The sequence below is a fragment of the Paramisgurnus dabryanus genome, chromosome 23 (genome assembly GCF_030506205.2).
Source record: "Paramisgurnus dabryanus chromosome 23, PD_genome_1.1, whole genome shotgun sequence".
NCBI lineage: Eukaryota > Metazoa > Chordata > Actinopteri > Cypriniformes > Cobitidae > Paramisgurnus > Paramisgurnus dabryanus.
Window position 1 is genome coordinate 24,374,162 of NC_133359.1, and position 20,003 is coordinate 24,394,164.

General features: G+C 37.6%; 6 protein-coding genes across 6 annotated transcripts; 5 read left to right on the plus strand and 1 right to left on the minus strand.

Annotated features, from left to right (window-relative positions):
- Positions 1 to 736: 736 nt before the first annotated feature.
- On the plus strand, positions 737 to 2,038 carry LOC135781029 (histone H1-like). Its single transcript, XM_065291341.2, has one exon. It carries the CDS (start codon positions 1,309 to 1,311, stop codon positions 1,924 to 1,926), a length of 618 nt encoding a protein of 205 aa, XP_065147413.1. The 5' UTR covers positions 737 to 1,308; the 3' UTR covers positions 1,927 to 2,038.
- A 556-nt stretch (positions 2,039 to 2,594) lies between these two features.
- Positions 2,595 to 3,125, plus strand: LOC135781015 (histone H2A-like). The gene has a single exon (XM_073813281.1). It carries the CDS (start codon positions 2,598 to 2,600, stop codon positions 2,982 to 2,984), a length of 387 nt encoding a protein of 128 aa, XP_073669382.1. The 5' UTR covers positions 2,595 to 2,597; the 3' UTR covers positions 2,985 to 3,125.
- A 441-nt stretch (positions 3,126 to 3,566) lies between these two features.
- On the plus strand, positions 3,567 to 4,103 carry LOC135781038 (histone H3). The gene has a single exon (XM_065291351.2). The coding sequence runs from the start codon at positions 3,681 to 3,683 to the stop codon at positions 4,089 to 4,091; it is 411 nt and encodes a 136-aa protein (XP_065147423.1). The 5' UTR covers positions 3,567 to 3,680; the 3' UTR covers positions 4,092 to 4,103.
- A 2,204-nt stretch (positions 4,104 to 6,307) lies between these two features.
- On the plus strand, positions 6,308 to 6,969 carry LOC141281492 (histone H4). The gene has a single exon (XM_073813283.1). It carries the CDS (start codon positions 6,311 to 6,313, stop codon positions 6,620 to 6,622), a length of 312 nt encoding a protein of 103 aa, XP_073669384.1. The 5' UTR covers positions 6,308 to 6,310; the 3' UTR covers positions 6,623 to 6,969.
- A 514-nt stretch (positions 6,970 to 7,483) lies between these two features.
- On the plus strand, positions 7,484 to 8,537 carry LOC135781068 (histone H2B-like). The gene has a single exon (XM_065291383.2). The coding sequence runs from the start codon at positions 7,484 to 7,486 to the stop codon at positions 7,856 to 7,858; it is 375 nt and encodes a 124-aa protein (XP_065147455.1). The 3' UTR covers positions 7,859 to 8,537.
- Positions 8,538 to 19,156: 10,619 nt separating this feature from the next.
- On the minus strand, positions 19,157 to 19,720 carry LOC135781061 (histone H2B-like). The gene has a single exon (XM_065291376.2). It carries the CDS (start codon positions 19,716 to 19,718, stop codon positions 19,344 to 19,346), a length of 375 nt encoding a protein of 124 aa, XP_065147448.1. The 5' UTR covers positions 19,719 to 19,720; the 3' UTR covers positions 19,157 to 19,343.
- Between the last annotated feature and the right edge of the window lie 283 nt (positions 19,721 to 20,003).

Sequence of the window (20,003 nt, forward strand, 5' to 3'; positions counted from 1 at the left end):
ATTTATTTTTCTTCAATCTTGATATAGGCTAATAATGTGTAACAAAGCTGAATGCAACATGACTGATTTTGGACGGTTGTGTTTTTATGTTATCATGAAGGATGAATCCAGCCAAGACATCAACGGACAGCACTGCACTGCACTATCTTCAGTTAATATACATTTATTTGATTTTAATTGTTCATGTTTTTGTTTAATACATTATGAAGCAGTTGACCCTGACAGGATTTATGCTAACCCCAGACCAAAATGCATGCTTGGGCTGCTTTAATTTAAAACACCATGCACTGACATAACTTTACATATATCAGTGCCACTGTTTTGTCCAAAGATGCTCAACAACGTTGTTTTTCGTAAGGTTTGTTTCTAAAAACGTTTTAAATGTCGTAATATAACGGCCTAGTCCTGAATCAATCAGATCCCTGTACGGAAAATTGCCTTCTATATATTTAACATTGTTTCATAAGTATTGTTTATAAGCTTATTTGTTTATATATTTAATTATTTAAATGAAATTACTTGTACTATTGTGTTAAAAAATAAACTATCATTGCCTTAATAAGCTTTATAGAATTGGAGGCTCGGTTGTAACTGAGATCTCTACACCCATTGCAAAGTGTACGTATTTTAATATTTCATAGTCACCAGTATGTAATGGATTTTATGTCATTCTTTTATGTGTTCAGATGTAACAACGTTATAAACAAAAGCAAGAAATGTGTGACGTCGTAAAATATTTTGTCAGCTTCTAATTGTAGCCGTGGACCAAGCCTTTCAGTCACAAAGAAACAGCTACGCCTCGTGTGTTACAAGATGATCAAACTAACCACTATTTAGGACACATAACAAGTCCGTCAGTGATGTTCGATTAATTCAAGAGATTTTCCAAGTGTCTGTTGAAAACACAGAAGACGCGCTCGACATGTCACCAAATATTAAACGAGAAAAACTCATGATTATCATACGCAGCTTTATATGGTGGCTTATGTTGGTCTTGGATTTTATGTGAATATGACAAAATAAATGTTTTGTTCACGCATGTTTCAGTTTCAAGATAAAGCTCTGAACCTCTGCTTTCGGTCTACATTGTTATTATCGCGCCAATGTGTTAAAACACTCCAGTTATATTATAAATGTTAAAGGAGAAAACACAAGCCAGCGGCTCGTGAAGGCGCGCAGACACCGAACTGCCCCGGTTGAGTCTATATGGTTCTCATGTGCTGAGTAAAAGCGCCGCGCCCTCTGACGATCTCCACGGAATTGCTGAACTCGTGTTGACTGTTTGATAATCCAGATCCGCTCAGAGAAATGGCTGAAACCGCTCCAGTTGCTGCCGCCACCCCGGCCAAAGCACCCAAGAAGAAATCCGCTGCTAAAGCAAAGAAAACGGGACCAAGCGTGGGTGACCTCATCGTCAAAGCTGTTTCGGCTTCCAAGGAGAGGAACGGTGTCTCTCTCGCTGCACTGAAGAAAGCGCTCGCTGCCGGTGGCTACGACGTGGAGAAGAAAAACGCCCGCGTCAAGATCGCCATCAAGAACCTGGTCACTAAAGGCACTCTTGTCCAGATTAAAGGGACCGGCGCTTCCGGGTCTTTTAAACTGAACAAGCAGCAAGCAGAGACCAAGAAGAAGTCTGCGAAGAAAGCCGCTCCTAAAGCAAAGAAGCCCGCAGCCAAGAAACCCGCCGCTGCCAAGAAGCCCAAGACTGCAGCGACAAAGAAGACCGCCGCTAAGAAATCACCCAAGAAAGTGAAGAAACCAGTTGCCAGCGCCGCTAAAAAGACAACAAAGAGCCCCAAGAAAGCAAAGAAGCCAGCGGCTCCTAAGAAAGCAGCGAAGAGCCCCAAAAAAGCAAAGGCTGCTAAACCCAAGACGACAAAGCCCAAAGCAGCTAAGCCTAAAAAGGCAGCACCCAAAAAGAAATAAAGCAACTCTTTGTTTTATTTTTTTACACTCAAAGGCTCTTTTAAGAGCCACCCACTAATTCATGAAAGGGCAGTGTTTCAATATTATCTGTAACTTATTATGCTTGTATTCATAATTTGACCGCAGCGTTATCAACTATTTTCCGTGTAAAGTAACAAAAGTAATCTGTTTAGAGAGTCGCTAAATTTCGGTAAACCACTTATAGCAAGTTGTCGCCTTTGCTGTGCAGTATAGACACAACAACTCAACTAAAGTCGCTGTTTTTATATATAAATTGCTATAGGGGTCTGAAGTCGCTAGATCATTACCTGAGAGATCTGATTCAAGTTGTGTGTGGCATTATTAATATGACAACTTTTCTATTAAACCATTTACATTATCCCTTCATAAAACGAATCCTCATGCATACTGAAAAAAAAATATATATATATATATATATACTTTAATACACTGTAGGTCGCTTTGGACTAAAAAGTCTGCCAAATATGCAAATAAAGACCGAGACGGATAAAGAAAGTCTGGGCGTAGGCATTTAGAGGAAAGTTCAGTGATTGGTTTAAACTTTCTAAAGACTCTAACCAATCGGCGAGAGGCAAGCATGTTTAAATAGCGCGTTGACTAGCGTTAACCTGTATATTTCTTCTAGAAAGCAGCAAACTCTTATAACGAAAATGAGCGGCAGAGGCAAAACCGGTGGTAAAGCCAGAGCAAAGGCTAAGACTCGTTCATCCAGGGCCGGGCTTCAATTTCCCGTCGGCCGTGTTCACAGACTTCTTCGCAAGGGTAACTACGCAGAGCGCGTCGGTGCTGGAGCTCCAGTTTATCTCGCCGCTGTGCTCGAGTATCTTACTGCTGAGATCCTGGAGTTGGCTGGAAACGCCGCTCGTGACAACAAGAAGACTCGCATCATTCCCCGCCATTTACAGCTGGCAGTGCGTAACGACGAGGAGTTGAACAAACTCTTGGGGCGCGTGACCATCGCTCAGGGCGGTGTGTTGCCCAACATTCAGGCTGTGTTGCTGCCAAAGAAGACCGAGAAGCCCGCTAAAGCAAAATAAACTGTCCAGTTTTCCAAACCGAAACAAAAGGCTCTTTTAAGAGCCACCCACCTGAACTAAAAAGGAGGAATTTCGTTAAATTATTGGTCTGTTTACGTTTAATAACATGGGGAATAAACTTCCTAGTTTTGCAAAACCAAATGCTTTATTCAGAGTAGGCAACTTTTTTTAATCACTTCTAAAGCGTCATACAGTTTCGCGACACAAACATTTATAACACACTTAAAACAATGAAGAATAAATGGTTTCTTAAGATTCACATACAGTGGTGGCGCAAGATTACAGAGATATGCAGGTCAATGTATGCCTAAATTTTGACTACTGACAAGTCGTCTGGTGGTGGCTGGTTTGAGTATGTATTTTAAAGAAATCTTTACAGAACATTAAAGTATTTGACAGTATTTAAACTTTATTAACGATATCGTTACACAAATACAGCTTGAACAACTGCCTTTAGGTGAGGTGGAATAAGACAAAAGATTTCGAGCGGGAAACTCAAAATTGCGCCTTCTGCTTGTTTAAAAACACGAGACGCACCACCATTGGCTTCTGTCTACGCTAACGTTACACACTAGCCAATCATATGCCAATACACTGTCGCCGCCCTCTGAGGTCACGGTCGACCTGTCTTTAAAGTCAGCCTTAAGAGACCGTTTCTACATTTTGTGTCGCAAGGAGAAGAGTTTAACTTCAGTCATGGCAAGAACAAAGCAGACCGCTCGTAAATCCACCGGAGGCAAAGCGCCCAGGAAGCAGCTCGCTACTAAAGCTGCCCGTAAGAGCGCCCCAGCTACCGGCGGTGTGAAGAAGCCTCATCGTTACAGGCCCGGTACCGTAGCGCTGAGAGAAATCCGCCGCTATCAGAAGTCCACTGAGCTGTTGATCCGTAAGCTGCCTTTCCAGCGTCTGGTGAGAGAAATCGCCCAGGACTTCAAGACTGATCTGCGCTTCCAGAGCTCCGCCGTCATGGCCCTGCAGGAGTCCAGCGAAGCTTATTTGGTTGGTCTGTTTGAGGACACCAACCTGTGCGCCATCCACGCCAAGAGGGTCACCATCATGCCCAAAGACATCCAACTGGCCCGCCGCATTCGTGGTGAACGCGCCTAAACTCAACATCATCCGCATCAACATAAAGGCTCTTTTAAGGGCCACCACAATTCCACTGAACGAGAGATTTCTCACAATATTTAGTCACACTACACGTTACTGTGTTTCTTTAATTGTAGGTTCATTAATAAATATAAAATTACTTTAATTGTCTTAATGTTTTTTGATGTTTTAAAGGTAAAATGATAGAACATAGGACATTTTAATAACATCACTGTTATATGAACCAGGTTTATGAAAAGAATGCACATCACTCATTTCAATTAAAAACCACTCCACACGCACAGCTTTATATAATTGCTATACAATTTTCTAAATTAAACGTTTAAAAGTTGTCTGATCAGAACAGGCAATAATGGACTAAAATTCTAAAACGTTCGGGGAGTCTTAAATGTATTTAAGTGTATGGCAGAGTGGGGAGCAGATAGAGGGGCGCTCCAAACAGTATAGCAATGATAAGATCTGTACTAGATTATGGAAGTATAGCATATGGGATGGGGGCAAAAACACGAGAAATTGGATAGAATTCAAGCGCAGGCATTGAGAATCTGTTGTGGAGCTTATCCAACAACACCTATTGCAGCAATGCAAGTAGAAACACATGAAATGCCGCTTAATATGAGAAGACAAATGTGTATTGGACAAATTTGAATTGTCAAAATGAGGTACACCCAACAAGGAAAATTCTAAGGGTATGTTGGGAAAAAGGAATGAAGAAATATAAGAGTTTTGGATGGGTGGTAGAAAATGACATTAAGGAGATGGGGATTAACAATTATAGATGTGTACCCAGAGTGATATATCCAAATATCCCAATATGGATTCTCCCTCAGCCAGTAGTAGACTTAACATTACTGAAGATAAGACAAAGTGAAAGAGATTATGAGATGGAAGTAATAAGAGCAAAAAAATATTTAAGTAGTACGTATGAGGACAGTGTACAGATATACACAGATGCATCCAAGAAAGGAAGAAGAGTAGGAGTGGCAGTCAATGTGCCAAAGTTAATGTTGAGGAAAAAAAAATTAGAATTAGTGACCAAATTTCAGTATATACAGGTGAGCTAATGGCTATGCTGTTGGCAGTGCAAGTAGATAAGGAAAGGGAAATAAAAAATGCAGTTATATGTTCAGATTCATATTCAGCAATAGTCAGTATTGAAAATAAAAAATCAGAATCAAGGCCGGATTTAATCATGGAAATTTTTCAAAATCTTTATGAGTTGAGGCAAAGCAAGATAGAAGTACAGTTTATGTGGGTACCAGCACATGTAGGAATTAAAGGTAATGAAGAAGCACATAAGTTAGCTAAGCAAGCAGTAAATGATGAGATGATACCACAAATTGAGATACCACATAGTATAAAAGAAATAAAATCAGTAATAAAAGAGAAAGTGTTTGAAAAGTGGCAACAATATTGGGATAATGAGAGTAGAGGAAGACATTTATATGCAATACAAGAGAAAGTGGAAAAAGGTAGGAAAAGAGGGAGAAATAGAAGAGAGGAAAGTATATTTACGAGATTGAGAGTGGGGCATACAGGTTTGAATAAAACATTGCATTTAATAGCTAAGCACCCAACGGGTTTGTGTGAGAAATGTGGACAGAGTGAAACAGTAGAACATGTGATTATGAGTTGTAATGGATATGATGAAGAAAGAAAAGTGTTAAGAGAAGGAGTGTGGAACAATGAAGGGAAAGAATTAACAGTAAAGAATATATTAGATCTAGATATAGGAAGTAGTACGGTTGATGTGTTGTTTCAGTTTTTGAATAGTACTGATTAAATGAAGATAGTGTAGGATTAAAATATGGATAGGATTATAGAATGAAGTAGTGGATGAAGTATAGAGAGAGTCAGGGAAAGGAATTCAGGAGGTTAAAAGGGTGTTTTGTGTTTAATTTTATTTTATTTGTATATTATTTTTTATTTTATTAATTTATTTTTTTACTTGGGAGGGGGGTTAGAAAGGTTAAGAGAAAGAAAGGTTTCTGGTCCAAGCTCCATGCTACCTGAAGATGGCAGTAATGCACTGTTAAGTGCGGTTGCCAATATAATGGAAAAGAAGAAGAAGAAGAAAAGGTTCGGGGGGGGCTTAACTGTGACCCCGCACAAAGCGCCGCCTTTATTGCTGCGTGTTTCTACTAGGTCCTGTAGGCAGCTTTAAAGACCTGTTTCACTTCTCCACAAGTTTACTCTCTGTTTTGCTGATTGAAATCATGTCAGGAAGAGGCAAAGGCGGTAAAGGACTCGGCAAAGGAGGCGCTAAGCGTCATCGCAAGGTTTTGCGTGATAACATCCAGGGAATCACCAAACCCGCCATCCGGCGTCTCGCTCGTCGTGGTGGAGTCAAGCGTATCTCCGGTCTGATCTATGAGGAGACTCGCGGTGTGCTGAAGGTGTTTTTGGAGAACGTTATTCGTGACGCCGTCACCTACACTGAACACGCCAAGAGAAAGACCGTTACCGCCATGGATGTCGTCTATGCTCTGAAGCGTCAGGGTCGCACTCTGTACGGTTTCGGAGGTTAAGCTTCAGTTCTACGGAAACCCAAACGGCTCTTTTAAGAGCCACCCACATTATCACATAAAGAGACGAAGTCTATGCAGTACTACTGTGTTGTGTTTTTTGCAAATAAGTTTTTACGATGGAGTATTGTTTGATTATAAACTAACTAGCTAAATACTGATACCTTAATTTGGCGGTTTGTACTCCCGAAATAGAAAGTTATAATCTAAGAGGCTGTAAACATAATTTTTCATACTACAATTAATAGAACCTATTATTTATTTTTGAAAGAAAATCTAAAAAAAGTATTTGTATTTTTATGCCACTTTATCAGATAAATGAGCATCCAGTTTGTATTAGTTGTTTTTAAAGCCCGTGTTATTGTTTTTATTCGGAAGATAAATGGAACATGAGCTACTTTGTGAAATCTATTTAAACAACTAAATTGTTTTCAAAAAACTCTTAGTAATGTTATATACTGCTTTTACGTGCTTGCATATGTGAAGAGCTTGCTTGTATTCGTTTAATAAACGTTTTCCTGTAAAATAAATAACTAAACCGTGCCTTAAATTTCCGCATTCAATTACCAAAGGAACTTTAATGAAATTGTATTTTAAAAAGAGCGGGAAAGTAAAACCACACTACAATACATGGGTGTATTAAATTCAAACATTAGGCTGTGGGTGGGGCTTCCGTTTTAGCCACTTTGATTGGCTCGCTCACGTCTTAACCACACCAATGAAATCCATTCATGGTATTTGTCCAATGAAGACACCCAATCAGCACCGTGAGCCTGTAGTCTTTGAAAATTAGCATGAATAGAGAATAAATACTTCTTTCCCAGAACAGATCGGTACACACTTTGATTTCTGTCGTGAGTGATCATGCCTGAGCCAGCGAAGTCCGCACCTAAGAAGGGGTCCAAGAAGGCCGTCACTAAAACCGCTGTCAAGGGTGGTAAGAAGCGCAAGAGGTCCAGGAAGGAGAGCTATGCTATCTACGTCTACAAGGTCCTGAAGCAGGTTCATCCTGACACCGGGATTTCCTCTAAGGCCATGGGCATCATGAACTCTTTCGTCAATGATATTTTCGAGCGTATCGCCGGTGAGTCCTCTCGTCTCGCTCACTACAACAAGCGCTCCACCATCTCATCGAGAGAGATCCAGACCGCCGTGCGTCTGCTGCTGCCCGGTGAACTCGCCAAACACGCCGTGTCTGAGGGAACAAAGGCCGTCACCAAGTACACCAGCTCCAAATAAATCTGTTGAAGCTTTCGACACCACAAAGGCTCTTTTAAGAGCCACCCACTTTATCAGATAAATGAGCATCCATTTTGGTTTAAATTATAAAAAAAAAGTTTTTTTTCTGTTTTTAACTATGGGTTTGATTATTAGTATGTTTTATTCACATACAGCATAAATCGTTAGACTCTAGTTGGTTAACGTTTCCATTATGTGCTTCAATAATATAATGGATCTTTCATAATTTTTTAGTAATGTAAAAAGTTAATCTCATTATTACTGGGCTGACCAAAATATGTTGAGAATGATAATGGATAATTGTGATTAATGCTTTCTTACATTTTTGATGTATTGCTGCTGTTTTATTGAAGTGTGATTTTTTTTTTTATCGTTTTTTGTGTAAAAGCAACATGTAGAGGGGGTGTCAATGGTCATGAATATTAATGTCAGTCACACATGAGGAGATGAAATCCTCAACCCCCCAATGCCTCAATGAGGAATGTTGTGCTAAAATAATGATGTTGAGGAGACTTAAAGACAAATGTTAATAATAAAGTAGTGTACAATATAATCTAAATCTAAACAAGTATCAAATGTAGATTTTTATACACATAAATTTGACCCTCTGGGGTCTTTAAGTTTAATGGCCCCCTTGAGAAGTTTTGACCTTGTGCTTTGATCATTTGCTTAAAACCTAATGATGGCAAAAGTCTCATAACACTGTTCAGCACAAACTGAGATACAATATAATATTAGCAGCATGTATGCAGATGTTTGTATTTTTGAGAGAAAAATGTTTATGCATGGTTTTAAAGTCTACAAAACCCATATTAAAAATATTCTCCCAAGACTTTTTAAAACAGGATCTAGTAGTCTAGAGTTTTTTTCTTCAAAATGATGTGAAAATCATTCTGCCTATTCATTCACATAAAACAATATTTTGATTAACTATTTCTAAGACACTATTTGCTGAGAAAGGCCATATGCGAGGAGGTGTGAAAGCTGCTGAATAATCTGTGATTGACACCTCAGGAAACAAAGATTTGCATAATGAGCCGCATGATGAGCCTTTCATGCAGGAATGTTAGAGGGAAATGTACTTGTTTTATTTGTGTTTAATTTAAATTATAGCTAAAAATATAATCCAAACAAATAAGGGTCAAGGCACTTTTAAGAAGTCATATCTGTATACTTATATAAACAACCTATATAACCAAAAACAAATAGTTTCTAACTCAAACTGCAACAAAACTCGCTGTTTATTTACTCCCATCATTGCTGGTCTTCTCAAATCATAGACAAAAAGTTGCTGTTTCAACTTCGTTTGTGGGTCAACTTGCCAAACTTCTTCTTTGTATAAAAAGTTTAAATGAAAACTGTCACCATCGCGGTTACCCCGTAGGACCTACGCACAACTATAGCGAGCCCTTAAGTGGTGCAGCGGTGGTGTGTCAGACTTTTTACACAGTAAACCAGGGTTCGAAACCTGTGTAAGATTACAAATGTATAAAATGTATAAATCCTGTGTTCCAATGTAATAGTATATAAACTGAAAAAGTGATGTACAGTGTGTTTTACATCTTCAGGTAAAGATTATGACATTCTACAATCAAGTCAGGCAGCCCAGGTGGCTAAGACATTAACATTTTGTCTTTATGCTCTTCTTGACCATTGGGAAGAGTGCTAAGTTAAAGGTGATTGCTAAGCTCAAGGCACAATTGTGCCTTTGTCTCTATGCATTTGAATGTATGGGCGATACAGTTTTGATGACTGGATTAGCACCATTACATTTGAATGACATTGCTGATGAGATCAGGGCTGAAGCAAATCCGGTAACGGGCTGATTCCTAGACTGAATTTAGATGCTTTGTTTAAAGTTGAGTGCTTTTAGTGCATTTTAGGGACTAAAAAGAGACTTAAGAGACTTAATGACTGAAGCTCCTGAGCTCTATGGTCTGATTTGAATATCGCTTTCTGCAATAAAGACCACAGTTACACTTTCAGTGCTAGATGTACAGTATACAGTGAATCAGATGCCCATTGTCAGATTATTTAACTTCTGTTATTTTACAATGTAATAACAAGTGTGATTCTTTAAGCTTGCATCACTCGCTTGTCAACAATAGTACAATGTTATCTTGGAATCACATTACAGCACACAGTTAAAATATCCTGTAGTACAACGTTTAAAAGGAGCTTAACTAAAAGTTGCCACCAAGGACACCATGATAGCGAATGTAACTGAGAAAAATTACTTGCTTGTCACTGGCTGCATTTTGAAAAGCTACTGGATCCAGAGTTACAATGCTTTTCTGAGGTAAAGATAAACTCTTCCTCAGTCTTCCTCACTGTCCAGACCCAACTGAAGATCTTCCTTACGTGTGTGTATATAATGATATCATCCAAACACGCATTAAAGTCTAAATCTGATGATACTTAATGTTTTGTTTGTCATTGTTTGCACGTGTTAATGACGTTTGCATAGTTATTTATTTTCACATGAATAGCCTGTACTGTCTGTGGGTGGGATCTCATTGGAGATAATAGGGTCATACAGACGAAACGGTCGCTACCTCTCTTTACTTTCACAGAGATTGCATAAACAGATAATATTTTTTTTTTGATTGTAGTTAGTTTGTTTAAAAGTAGACATTTCAGGCTTTCCTGTTTGGGTGGTGCTGTATTAATTTTTGTAACATGTTTTTTTCTGGATTTTCTGAAAGCGCACCTTGTTTATCTTATTTATTTGACAAAAGCACAAAGTTTTGTTGTTATCATGAATGTACACAAGGAGCACAAACGTGTGGTTGTCATTTGTGTGGCGTATTTATACCACTGATTCTTGAGAGTCGGGACAAAACATGTCCCATTTAGAAAAGTCTCATTTATAGCAAAATTTATGAAACTAATCATGATTGACATAATTACAAAGTTAAATCTATAGGATTTGTATATACCAATCTGATTTTTAGAATAAACTTTTTTATTTTTGGGGGGATTTTTTTTTAAATGTGTGGTCTGTGGTTAGAAGGTCCATGTTATTGCACTTGTCCTCAGCATGAGGTCACAATATTAATCATCCCAAAAAAACTTTAAAAAAGCTCTACAATTGTGAAAACATATATATCCACTAAAAAATAAGGGGTATAAATATAAAAAACAATGCATGAAGTGAACATCAAACAATATTTTCCATAAAAATCTACCTATTAAAGTTGTGTCCTCAGTTTCTGTCAACTCCGTCAGATTTTTTTTATAAAGCTATTTAAATCAGGAAATTCAGGTCAGCTATATCCCTGAGGACCCTTTTTCATCTCCCTGCCTGTGGTGAATGCAGCACTACCACACATTCTCTGTTATGTTTACATTTGTTATATATATTAAACAAACAATGTGAATATTCCTATGGTCACAGCTGTACCATGTCAACACCATCTTTCTGTTAAGATACTTTTTTTAAACCATAGTGGATTGAATTTAAGCATTATAGTGAGGTTATTGGGACAGCTAGCAACTGAGGAAAAAGTACCTAGCTGCAGTGTACAATACATGTTTTGGAGGGAAAATACATGCCCTTATGTCAACTCCGTCAGACGTCAACTCCGCCAGGTTCTATGTATCTGACGGAGTTGACCTGTAAGCTGATGGAGTTGACAGATCCACCAATAACCGCTTAATGTGCGATTATAATATTATTTGTGAATATAGTGAAGGATTAAACCATTATTTCAGGGTTTTATTTACACATAAATGCACATATAGCATGCATTACATTATTTAACCATACTGACTTGTAAAGAATAGGCAGGCAGTGGTCTGCTTGTTATTGTGTAACATGCAACTTATATATATATATATATATATATATATATATATATATATATATATATATATATACACACACACACTCACCGGCCACTTTATTATGTACACCTTACTAGTACCGGGTTGGACCCCCTTTTGCTTTCAGAACTGCCTTAATCCTTCGTGGCACAGATTCAACAAGGTACTGGAAACATTCCTCAGAGATTTTGGTCCATATTGCCATGATAACATCACGCAGTTGTTGCAGATTTGTCAGCTGCATCCAGGGCACGAAGCTCCCGTTCCACCACATCCCAAAGATGCTCTATTGGTTTGAGATCTGGTGACTGTGGTGGCCATTTGAGTACAGTGAACTCTTTGTCACGTTCAAGAAACTAGTCTTAGATGATTTGCACTGAACATGGTCAGAAACAATACACGATGCTCAATTGGTACTAATGGGCCCAAAGTGTGGCAAGAAAATATCTCCACACCATTACAACACCACCACCAGCAGCCTGATCCGTTGATACAAGGCAGGATGGATCCATGCTTTCATGTTGTTGACGCCAAATTCTGACTCTACCATCTGAATGTTGCACCCACAAAACTGCCACTCACTGGATATTTTCTCTTTTTTGGACCATTCTCTGTAAACCCTAGAGATGGATGTGTGTGAAATTCCCAATAGATCAGCAGTTTCTGAAATACTCAGACCAGCCCGTTTGGCACCAACAACCATGCCACTTTCAAAGTCACTTAATTCACCGTTCTTCCCCATTCTGACGCTCGGTTTGAACTGCAGCAGATCGTCTTGACCATGTCTACATGCCTAAATGCATTGAGTTGCTGCCATGTGATTGGCTGATTAGAAATTTGCATTAACGCGCAGTTGGACAGGTGTACCTAATAAAGTGGCCGGTGAGTGTGTATATATATATGTATATATATATGATGCAGGGCAATCATACATCCAACACACCCAAGTGAAATGAAAACAGAGGCGGAGGAGGGCCCCTGGTTTCCCTTATTGTTCTTTTTTTGATAGTAGGAAACGGTGTATGTGCAATATCTTTATTATAGATTGCTTTACAGTAATTACTCTAATAACAATGAGTAGTTTTAGTAGTAGTGTTTGAAGAGCACATCTGTTCAATAATCAGCAATGCACACATATTTTTTGTCAACACCATCAGTTTTTTGTCAACACCGTCAGATTTTCTGTCAACACCGTCAGATTTTCCAACAGCGTTGGATGTATTTTTTGTTAATCTTTTAGGGAAAATAATTCTTTCTTCAGTTTATGTTGTTTTTGTAATAAAGTACCATCTGATCTACCATCTCTTATGTTGTATTTATTTAAGGAAATTGTTTTTACAATATTAAAGTTAAAATCAATGTTTGCAAATGCTAATATTTAGAAATCTGAGTTTTCAGAATAGTGTGGAATCACAACCTAAGTTTATATATTGTATTTTTTTACATATCAGAGTAACTAAACACTATAACAATATACTTGAGAACTTTAGATTCTGGTTGGATTGAAAGAATTTAAATTTTTATACTTTTTAGTGTGTCTGATGGAGTTGACAAAAATCCAGTTCTGAAGGGAAACATGTTTATTTTTAAAAAATGTGTTTTATTTAGAACCTGTTCCTTTACATGGTTAAATAGCTAAGACCTTTCTCTGCAGAAACATATAACTTTAATTGATATAGTGTGTATTTTAAAAAACAGTTTTTTAAAACCTGTTTTGTCCCGACTCTCAAGAATCAGTGATACACTGAGATGGCATTCTGAGATGGTGCTGTACCCATGTGCTGTGATTTTATTTTGTCTTAGTTTTCATTTATTCAGTCACATTCACCACAATTCACTACAGTTTAATTTCAGCGTTATTTGGTTTTCAGTGATGTATGTGTATAATGTGTGTGACAAATATACATATCTTACATTTTAAAATGATTATGCTGATACATGCTTCATTTTTGACCAAGGCATGTCAGTAATTTGTGTAATAATTTGTAATAATTGTAAAATATGAATTTGTAATAATGTGTTATAATTTGTGGTCATTAAAAGTAAGATATTTTGAACATTCATGAAATATGGAATTCATAGATTATGGAATTTGAAGCGCAGAAGTAAACTGATTTTCAAAGATAAAGCACGCAATTACCCAGCCATGCATAAAATAGCATCGAAAATGAATACGGGTCACTTTCGACCTATGTTGTGCATTAGAATGAGTTTGCATAGCTTGTGCATCAAAGGGTTAAAATATATTTGGCAGACGCTTTATGTCCAAGACGACTTACAGTGCATTAGAAAGTACATTTGATCAATATTCATATGGAACTTAAAGGAATCAGAAGGTCACAAAATACTTTTGTAATAAGATAAACGTAGTGCACTTGAATTACATCTTTAATAATAATCTGGTTGAAAAATAAAGTATAATTTCAAAAACACTGAAACACTTCTCCTTTATGAACTGGTGGGTGGCTCTTAAAAGAGTCTTTTAATGAAATAAACTCTGTAAAGCTGCTTTATTTCTTTTTGGGCACTGCCTTTTTAGGCTTTGTTGTCTTGGGTTTAATATACACTCACCTAAAGGATTATTAGGAACACCATACTAATACTGTGTTCGACCCCCTTTTGCCTTCAGAACTGCCTTAATTCTACATAGCATTGATTTAACAGGGTACTGAAAGTCTTCTTTAGAAATGTTGGCCCATATTGATAGGATAGCGTCTTGCAGTTGATGGAGATTTGTGGGATGCACATCCAGGGCACGAAGCTAACGTTCCACCACATCCCAAAGATGCTCTATTGGTGACTGTGGGGGCCATAAGATATTTTCATATAAATTCAGTGATACAGTAGCCCAGTAGAAACTAAACCTTGTATATAATCAATAATCCATTGGGTTCATATGTCTTCTGTAGCAAAACAATATGTTTGTGAGTATAAAACTATATTTACCGTTTTGACCAAATGCACAAATTTTAAATTATGATAAATTATTAGCACAGCTTACTAAGAAATCATCCATAGATAGATGTGCATTAAGCGCATAATGTGGAGATAAAACATTTTATGACGGAGTTTGATTTGTGGTCAGGCGTTAGCCTGGTTTAGATCAATCGATATCACTTTGTTTATGTAAATAAGGAAGAGTCATATCGCTCCCTGGTTAAATACGGCGTACCACAGGGATCAGTTTTAGGCCCTATCCTATTCTCGTTATATATGTTACCTCTAGGAGACATTATCAGGAAACATAACATAAGTTTTCACTGCTATGCGGTTGATACCCAGCTTTACATCTCGTCACATCCTAGCAAAACCTACCAGTTCTCTAAGCTAACAAACGGTATTAGCCATATAAATGACTGGATGGCACATAACTTTCTTAAACTCAACTACAATAAGACTGATATACTTATTATCGAACCGCTCCAAACGTAATATGTCAGATTACAAGTGGTGCACTGTGGTGCCATCTTCCACGGTTAAGAAGTTAGGCGTGATGTTCGACAGCAATCTATCTTTTGATAGTCATATCTCCAACCTCTGATGCACAGCATTCTTCCATCTTAGAAATATCTCAAAAATACGCCATATGCTGTCTGCATCAGATGCAGGAAAGCTTATCCATGCTTTTATGACCTCTAGAATAGACTATTGTAACTCGCTACTCAGGGGATGCCATGCAAATCAGGTAAACAAGTTACAGCTGGTTAAAAACGCCGCCGCAAGAGTGCTTACTCGATCTAAAAAGTATGACCACATTAGTCCAATTCTGGCATCTTTACACTGGCTACCAGTTAAATATCACATACAATTTAAAATATTACTAATCACCTACAAAGCCTTAAATGGCCTAGCGCCCTCGTATATAAAAGAACTACTATCAGAATAAAATCCATCACGTAAACTGCGATTACAAAATAAAGGTGGTAGATCCTTTCATATCTAGCCTCTAAGCTCTGGAATGATTTACCAAATAATGTTCGAGTATCACACACAGTCGATCAATTTAACTTCTTACACCCTGAAGCTATTTTGGGGATTTTCGCCTGGATTTGGCCTACCCAATTTCAAAAGCATCCCATACCCACATGCAGAGGTTTACATACAAAAGTTTGGTATCATTTTACAGGTAACCCTTTGAAATTACATAAAACACTGTTAAAAGTGCTCAACATGGTTGTATGTGATATCAGTCCTCTAATAAACACAAAAATAAATAGGCGCTTTTTGATGTTTTTTTTTAAAAGTATATAACTCTGGCCCTGGGTATCTCAGGTCCCTGCAGACAGTTTTGTTTGATTCCAGCAATTGTCAGCTTACAGAGGAAAAAGGAATTTTTTCTCTATCATAATGTATGCAAAAGTTATTTTACTCCAACTGAAGGGAGGAATAATACCCTTTTTGTATACAATTTCTGCCTAAGAACATTTGAAGTGTCCCCATAACCACATACAGTGGAATAAATGCAATTTCTTTATATCATTTTAAAGAAAACCCTTTGAAGTTACATAAAAAGCTGCTGTTTGTGACAAATATTGTTATTTATGTTGTTTTTCATATGATGAAACACCAAATTTTCTTTTTTATGTTGTAAATACTGTCTTTGATAGTGTATAACTCTGGTTCTGGGTGCTCTAGCAGACTGCAGACAGTTCTGGTTGTTAGCAGCAGCAGACAGTAAACACCCAAAAAAAGAATGAACTCTTTAGCATGTCGCATTCAAAAGATATTCTTATTTTACTGAAGGGTGCGAAAATACATTTTTCATATAAATATTAATTTTTTGTTTTGCACATATAATAAATAGCAAGGGATTATATATGCACACAACCAAAGAAAATGGTGTGAATGGACTCATTGTTTAGAGTAGGACCTAAGATAAAAGATGATGTATCATTTGTGGCTATATGTGCTATCTGAGGCAGTCCACACTCAAGTTTCCCATATGTTTACAAAAGACCATTTTTTACCTTATTATTCATTCGATGATTGTTGGATATGTGTTGATATTAGAACAAAAATAACACTGTAGCCTTATTCCTGAGAGTGAGAGCTTTCATTTGATATAAGACTTGCCCATGTTTGTCATTTTTGAAAAATATGAAATATGTAAATATTAAATGATATAATAAAATATTGGGGGGGTGATAGTGTAAATTAAGTGTAAATAACTTTCTTACTGTAAAATATATGTCAAAGTGATGCATATCTGCAGAAAGTAGAGACTCTAAGCTTTCAAACAGTATCTCATATGTGTTACTGGGGTCCATGACGGAGCATCAAAGATTAAAAGAATGTTTTATATTAAGTCAAAATACGAAATTCTGGACCCGGGACAGGGTCCTCAGGGTTGAAGAGGTTAAATCTAAATTTAAGACATTCTTCTTTAAGAAAGCATTCACACAAAATGTCCAGTAAATGTAATTATCCTGCAATAGTTAGTTTGTCTAGAACAAAGCACTCACATACCTCATATGGGTAATATACTTATGCCGCAATAGTTAGCCTGTCTGGAACCGAGCTGATTTAAACCACAATACTGTATGACACGTGCATTACATGTGAACAGCCCCTACGCTAATAGGATTCGGTTTCTCTCTCCCTGTCTCGTCCTCAATCCCGAGGACAATGAGACAAACAGACCCAGTTCCTGCAGCTGTGAAGGTCATCACACCACTGATCTACTGACCGTCCTTCAACGTGATGCCCAGCCGATGCCTGACCAATGACCACTGGTGGATCCAGTTTAATTCGCTTACCCATTCACATACCCCGGTAGTACTTATATATATATATATATATATATATATATATATATATATATATATATATATATATATATATATATATATATATATATAAATATAAATGTGTCTCTCTCAGGGGGTTTTCTCCTTCTAGGAGTTTTCCCCATGTACTATCCAGGAGGGTTTTTCTCCTAGGGTTTTTTTACATCCCCTAGAGCGTCCGCCACCTTTAGCTTTACTTACTACTTTACTGTATACGTTACATTACTACTATACGCTCGCTTTTCTATGCTTTTCCTACATCTATTTATGTAAAGCTGCTTTGAAACAATTAACAATTGTGAAAAGCGCTATATAAATAAAATTGAATTGAATTTTTATACCCATGTCTATTAAAATGTTCACTTGGACTGGTCAGAGTAAATTACTGAACTGTGTGTGTGTACAGAACAGTATTAAAGGGACAGTTTGCCCAAAAATGAAATTCTGTCATCATTTACTCTCATATTGTTCTAATCCTGTATGTTGTTTATACCATGGGCCTGAACTGTCAAATGTCTTATGGTGTGGTAACCGTTGTATAAGCAGAATAATTGATGAAAGCCCATTGAATTATTTGAAAATATTTATTCCAGAATTATAATTGTTGTGCTCTGACAAACACAACTCATCCACATCTATTCACTCAGCCCTTACAAACCACAGCCTTAAGCCCGAGATACCCTGCATGATTTTTGGCTGTCCCAGACGAAACATTACCATTGTGAAACAGTCTTCATCGTTGGTCCTCTGTCGTACAGTGAGAGAGGTTCAAAGGCAGCCATTTTCCCGGTTTTGCGTCCAGAGACAGCCTACAACAGTTTACTGACAGTGTCAGAATTTCAGCATGATCAATGCACAGTGTGTTTTCTGCTAGGATCTGCGTACCAGTATTTGTTTACCACTAGCGCATGCTGGTGACGTTGCGCTAATGTGTGTCACAGCCGTCAAAGCATCCAAATTAATTATTGTAGTCTTCTACATGCTTGTCATACACAAGTTTAAATGATCCATGTCGCACAGTTTGATAATGTAATGATAGAAGTGCAAAGATTGTGCAGTGTATCCCGGGCTTAATAGTGGTTAACAGAGGACACCACTTACAAAATTAAATAAAAGAATAAATAAATATTGTGTATTGTCGTTTTTGTTTACTTTGCTATTATGAGATCATACAATTTTGAATTGAATGCCATTTAGTTATGACAGAGACAATTTCATATTTCTGACCAAACATATACAACAAAATACTGGAGTAGCACACTTCAGTAATTATTTAATTCAATTCAACTTTATATAGCGCTTTGCAATTGTTTATCGTACCAGAGCAGCTTCACATGAAACAGAAACAAAGTATCACTCTCTAATATTTTTGCTTTGCTTACAGTGTAAATTTGTTGTGGCAAGGTCTCTGACAATATTTATGGGGGGAAAAAAGAACAGCGATACACTGAAAATACAAAATCAAGCATTAATCACAAACCCCCGTTATCATTAATCTCTCAAATTATTTCAGTCAGTCCCTTACATAAATATATCATATAATAACAAATTTATTACCCATTTACTCAATCTAATTGGAATAAGTGTTTTTATGTATTACCAATTGAAAACAAATCTTGCTTTAGTTCACCCATATGTGGCTCTGACAGAATTCAACTTCATGAAAGACCCAACTTAATGCTTGAAGCACATAATAGGAAACTTGTTAAAGTTACAAGACTTCAATCTTGATTTATAAAATCATATTTATAAAACAAAAACGCTTTTAGCTTAACTTCTAATCAATTACTCGACAGTTAAACTGGATGCTCATTTATCTGATAAAGTGGGTGGCTCTTAAAAGAGCCTTTGGGGTGTTGAAAGCTTCAACAGATTTATTTGGAGCTGGTGTACTTGGTGACGGCCTTTGTTCCCTCAGACACGGCGTGTTTGGCGAGTTCACCGGGCAGCAACAGACGCACAGCGGTCTGGATCTCTCTCGATGTGATGGTGGAGCGCTTGTTGTAGTGAGCGAGACGAGAGGACTCACCGGCGATACGCTCGAAAATATCATTGACGAACGAGTTCATGATCCCCATGGCCTTAGAGGAAATCCCGGTGTCAGGATGAACCTGCTTCAGGACCTTGTAGACGTAGATAGCATAGCTCTCCTTCCTGGACCTCTTGCGCTTCTTACCGCCCTTTACAGCGGTTTTAGTAACGGCCTTCTTGGACCCCTTCTTAGGTGCGGACTTCGCTGGCTCAGGCATGATTGCTCAAAATAAAATGACAGAGTGTACCGATCAACTCTGGTGAAGAAGTATTTATTCTCTGTTCATGCTAATTTTCAAAGACTACAGGCTCACTGTGCTGATTGGGTGTCTTCATTGGACAAACACCATGAATGGATCTCATTGGTATGGCTAAGACGTGAGCGAGCCAATCAAAGTGGCTAAAACGGCAGCCCCACCCATAGCCTCATGTTTGAATTTAATGCACCCATGTAACGTAGTGTGGTTTTACGTTCCCGCTCTTTTTTAAAACAATTTCTCTGA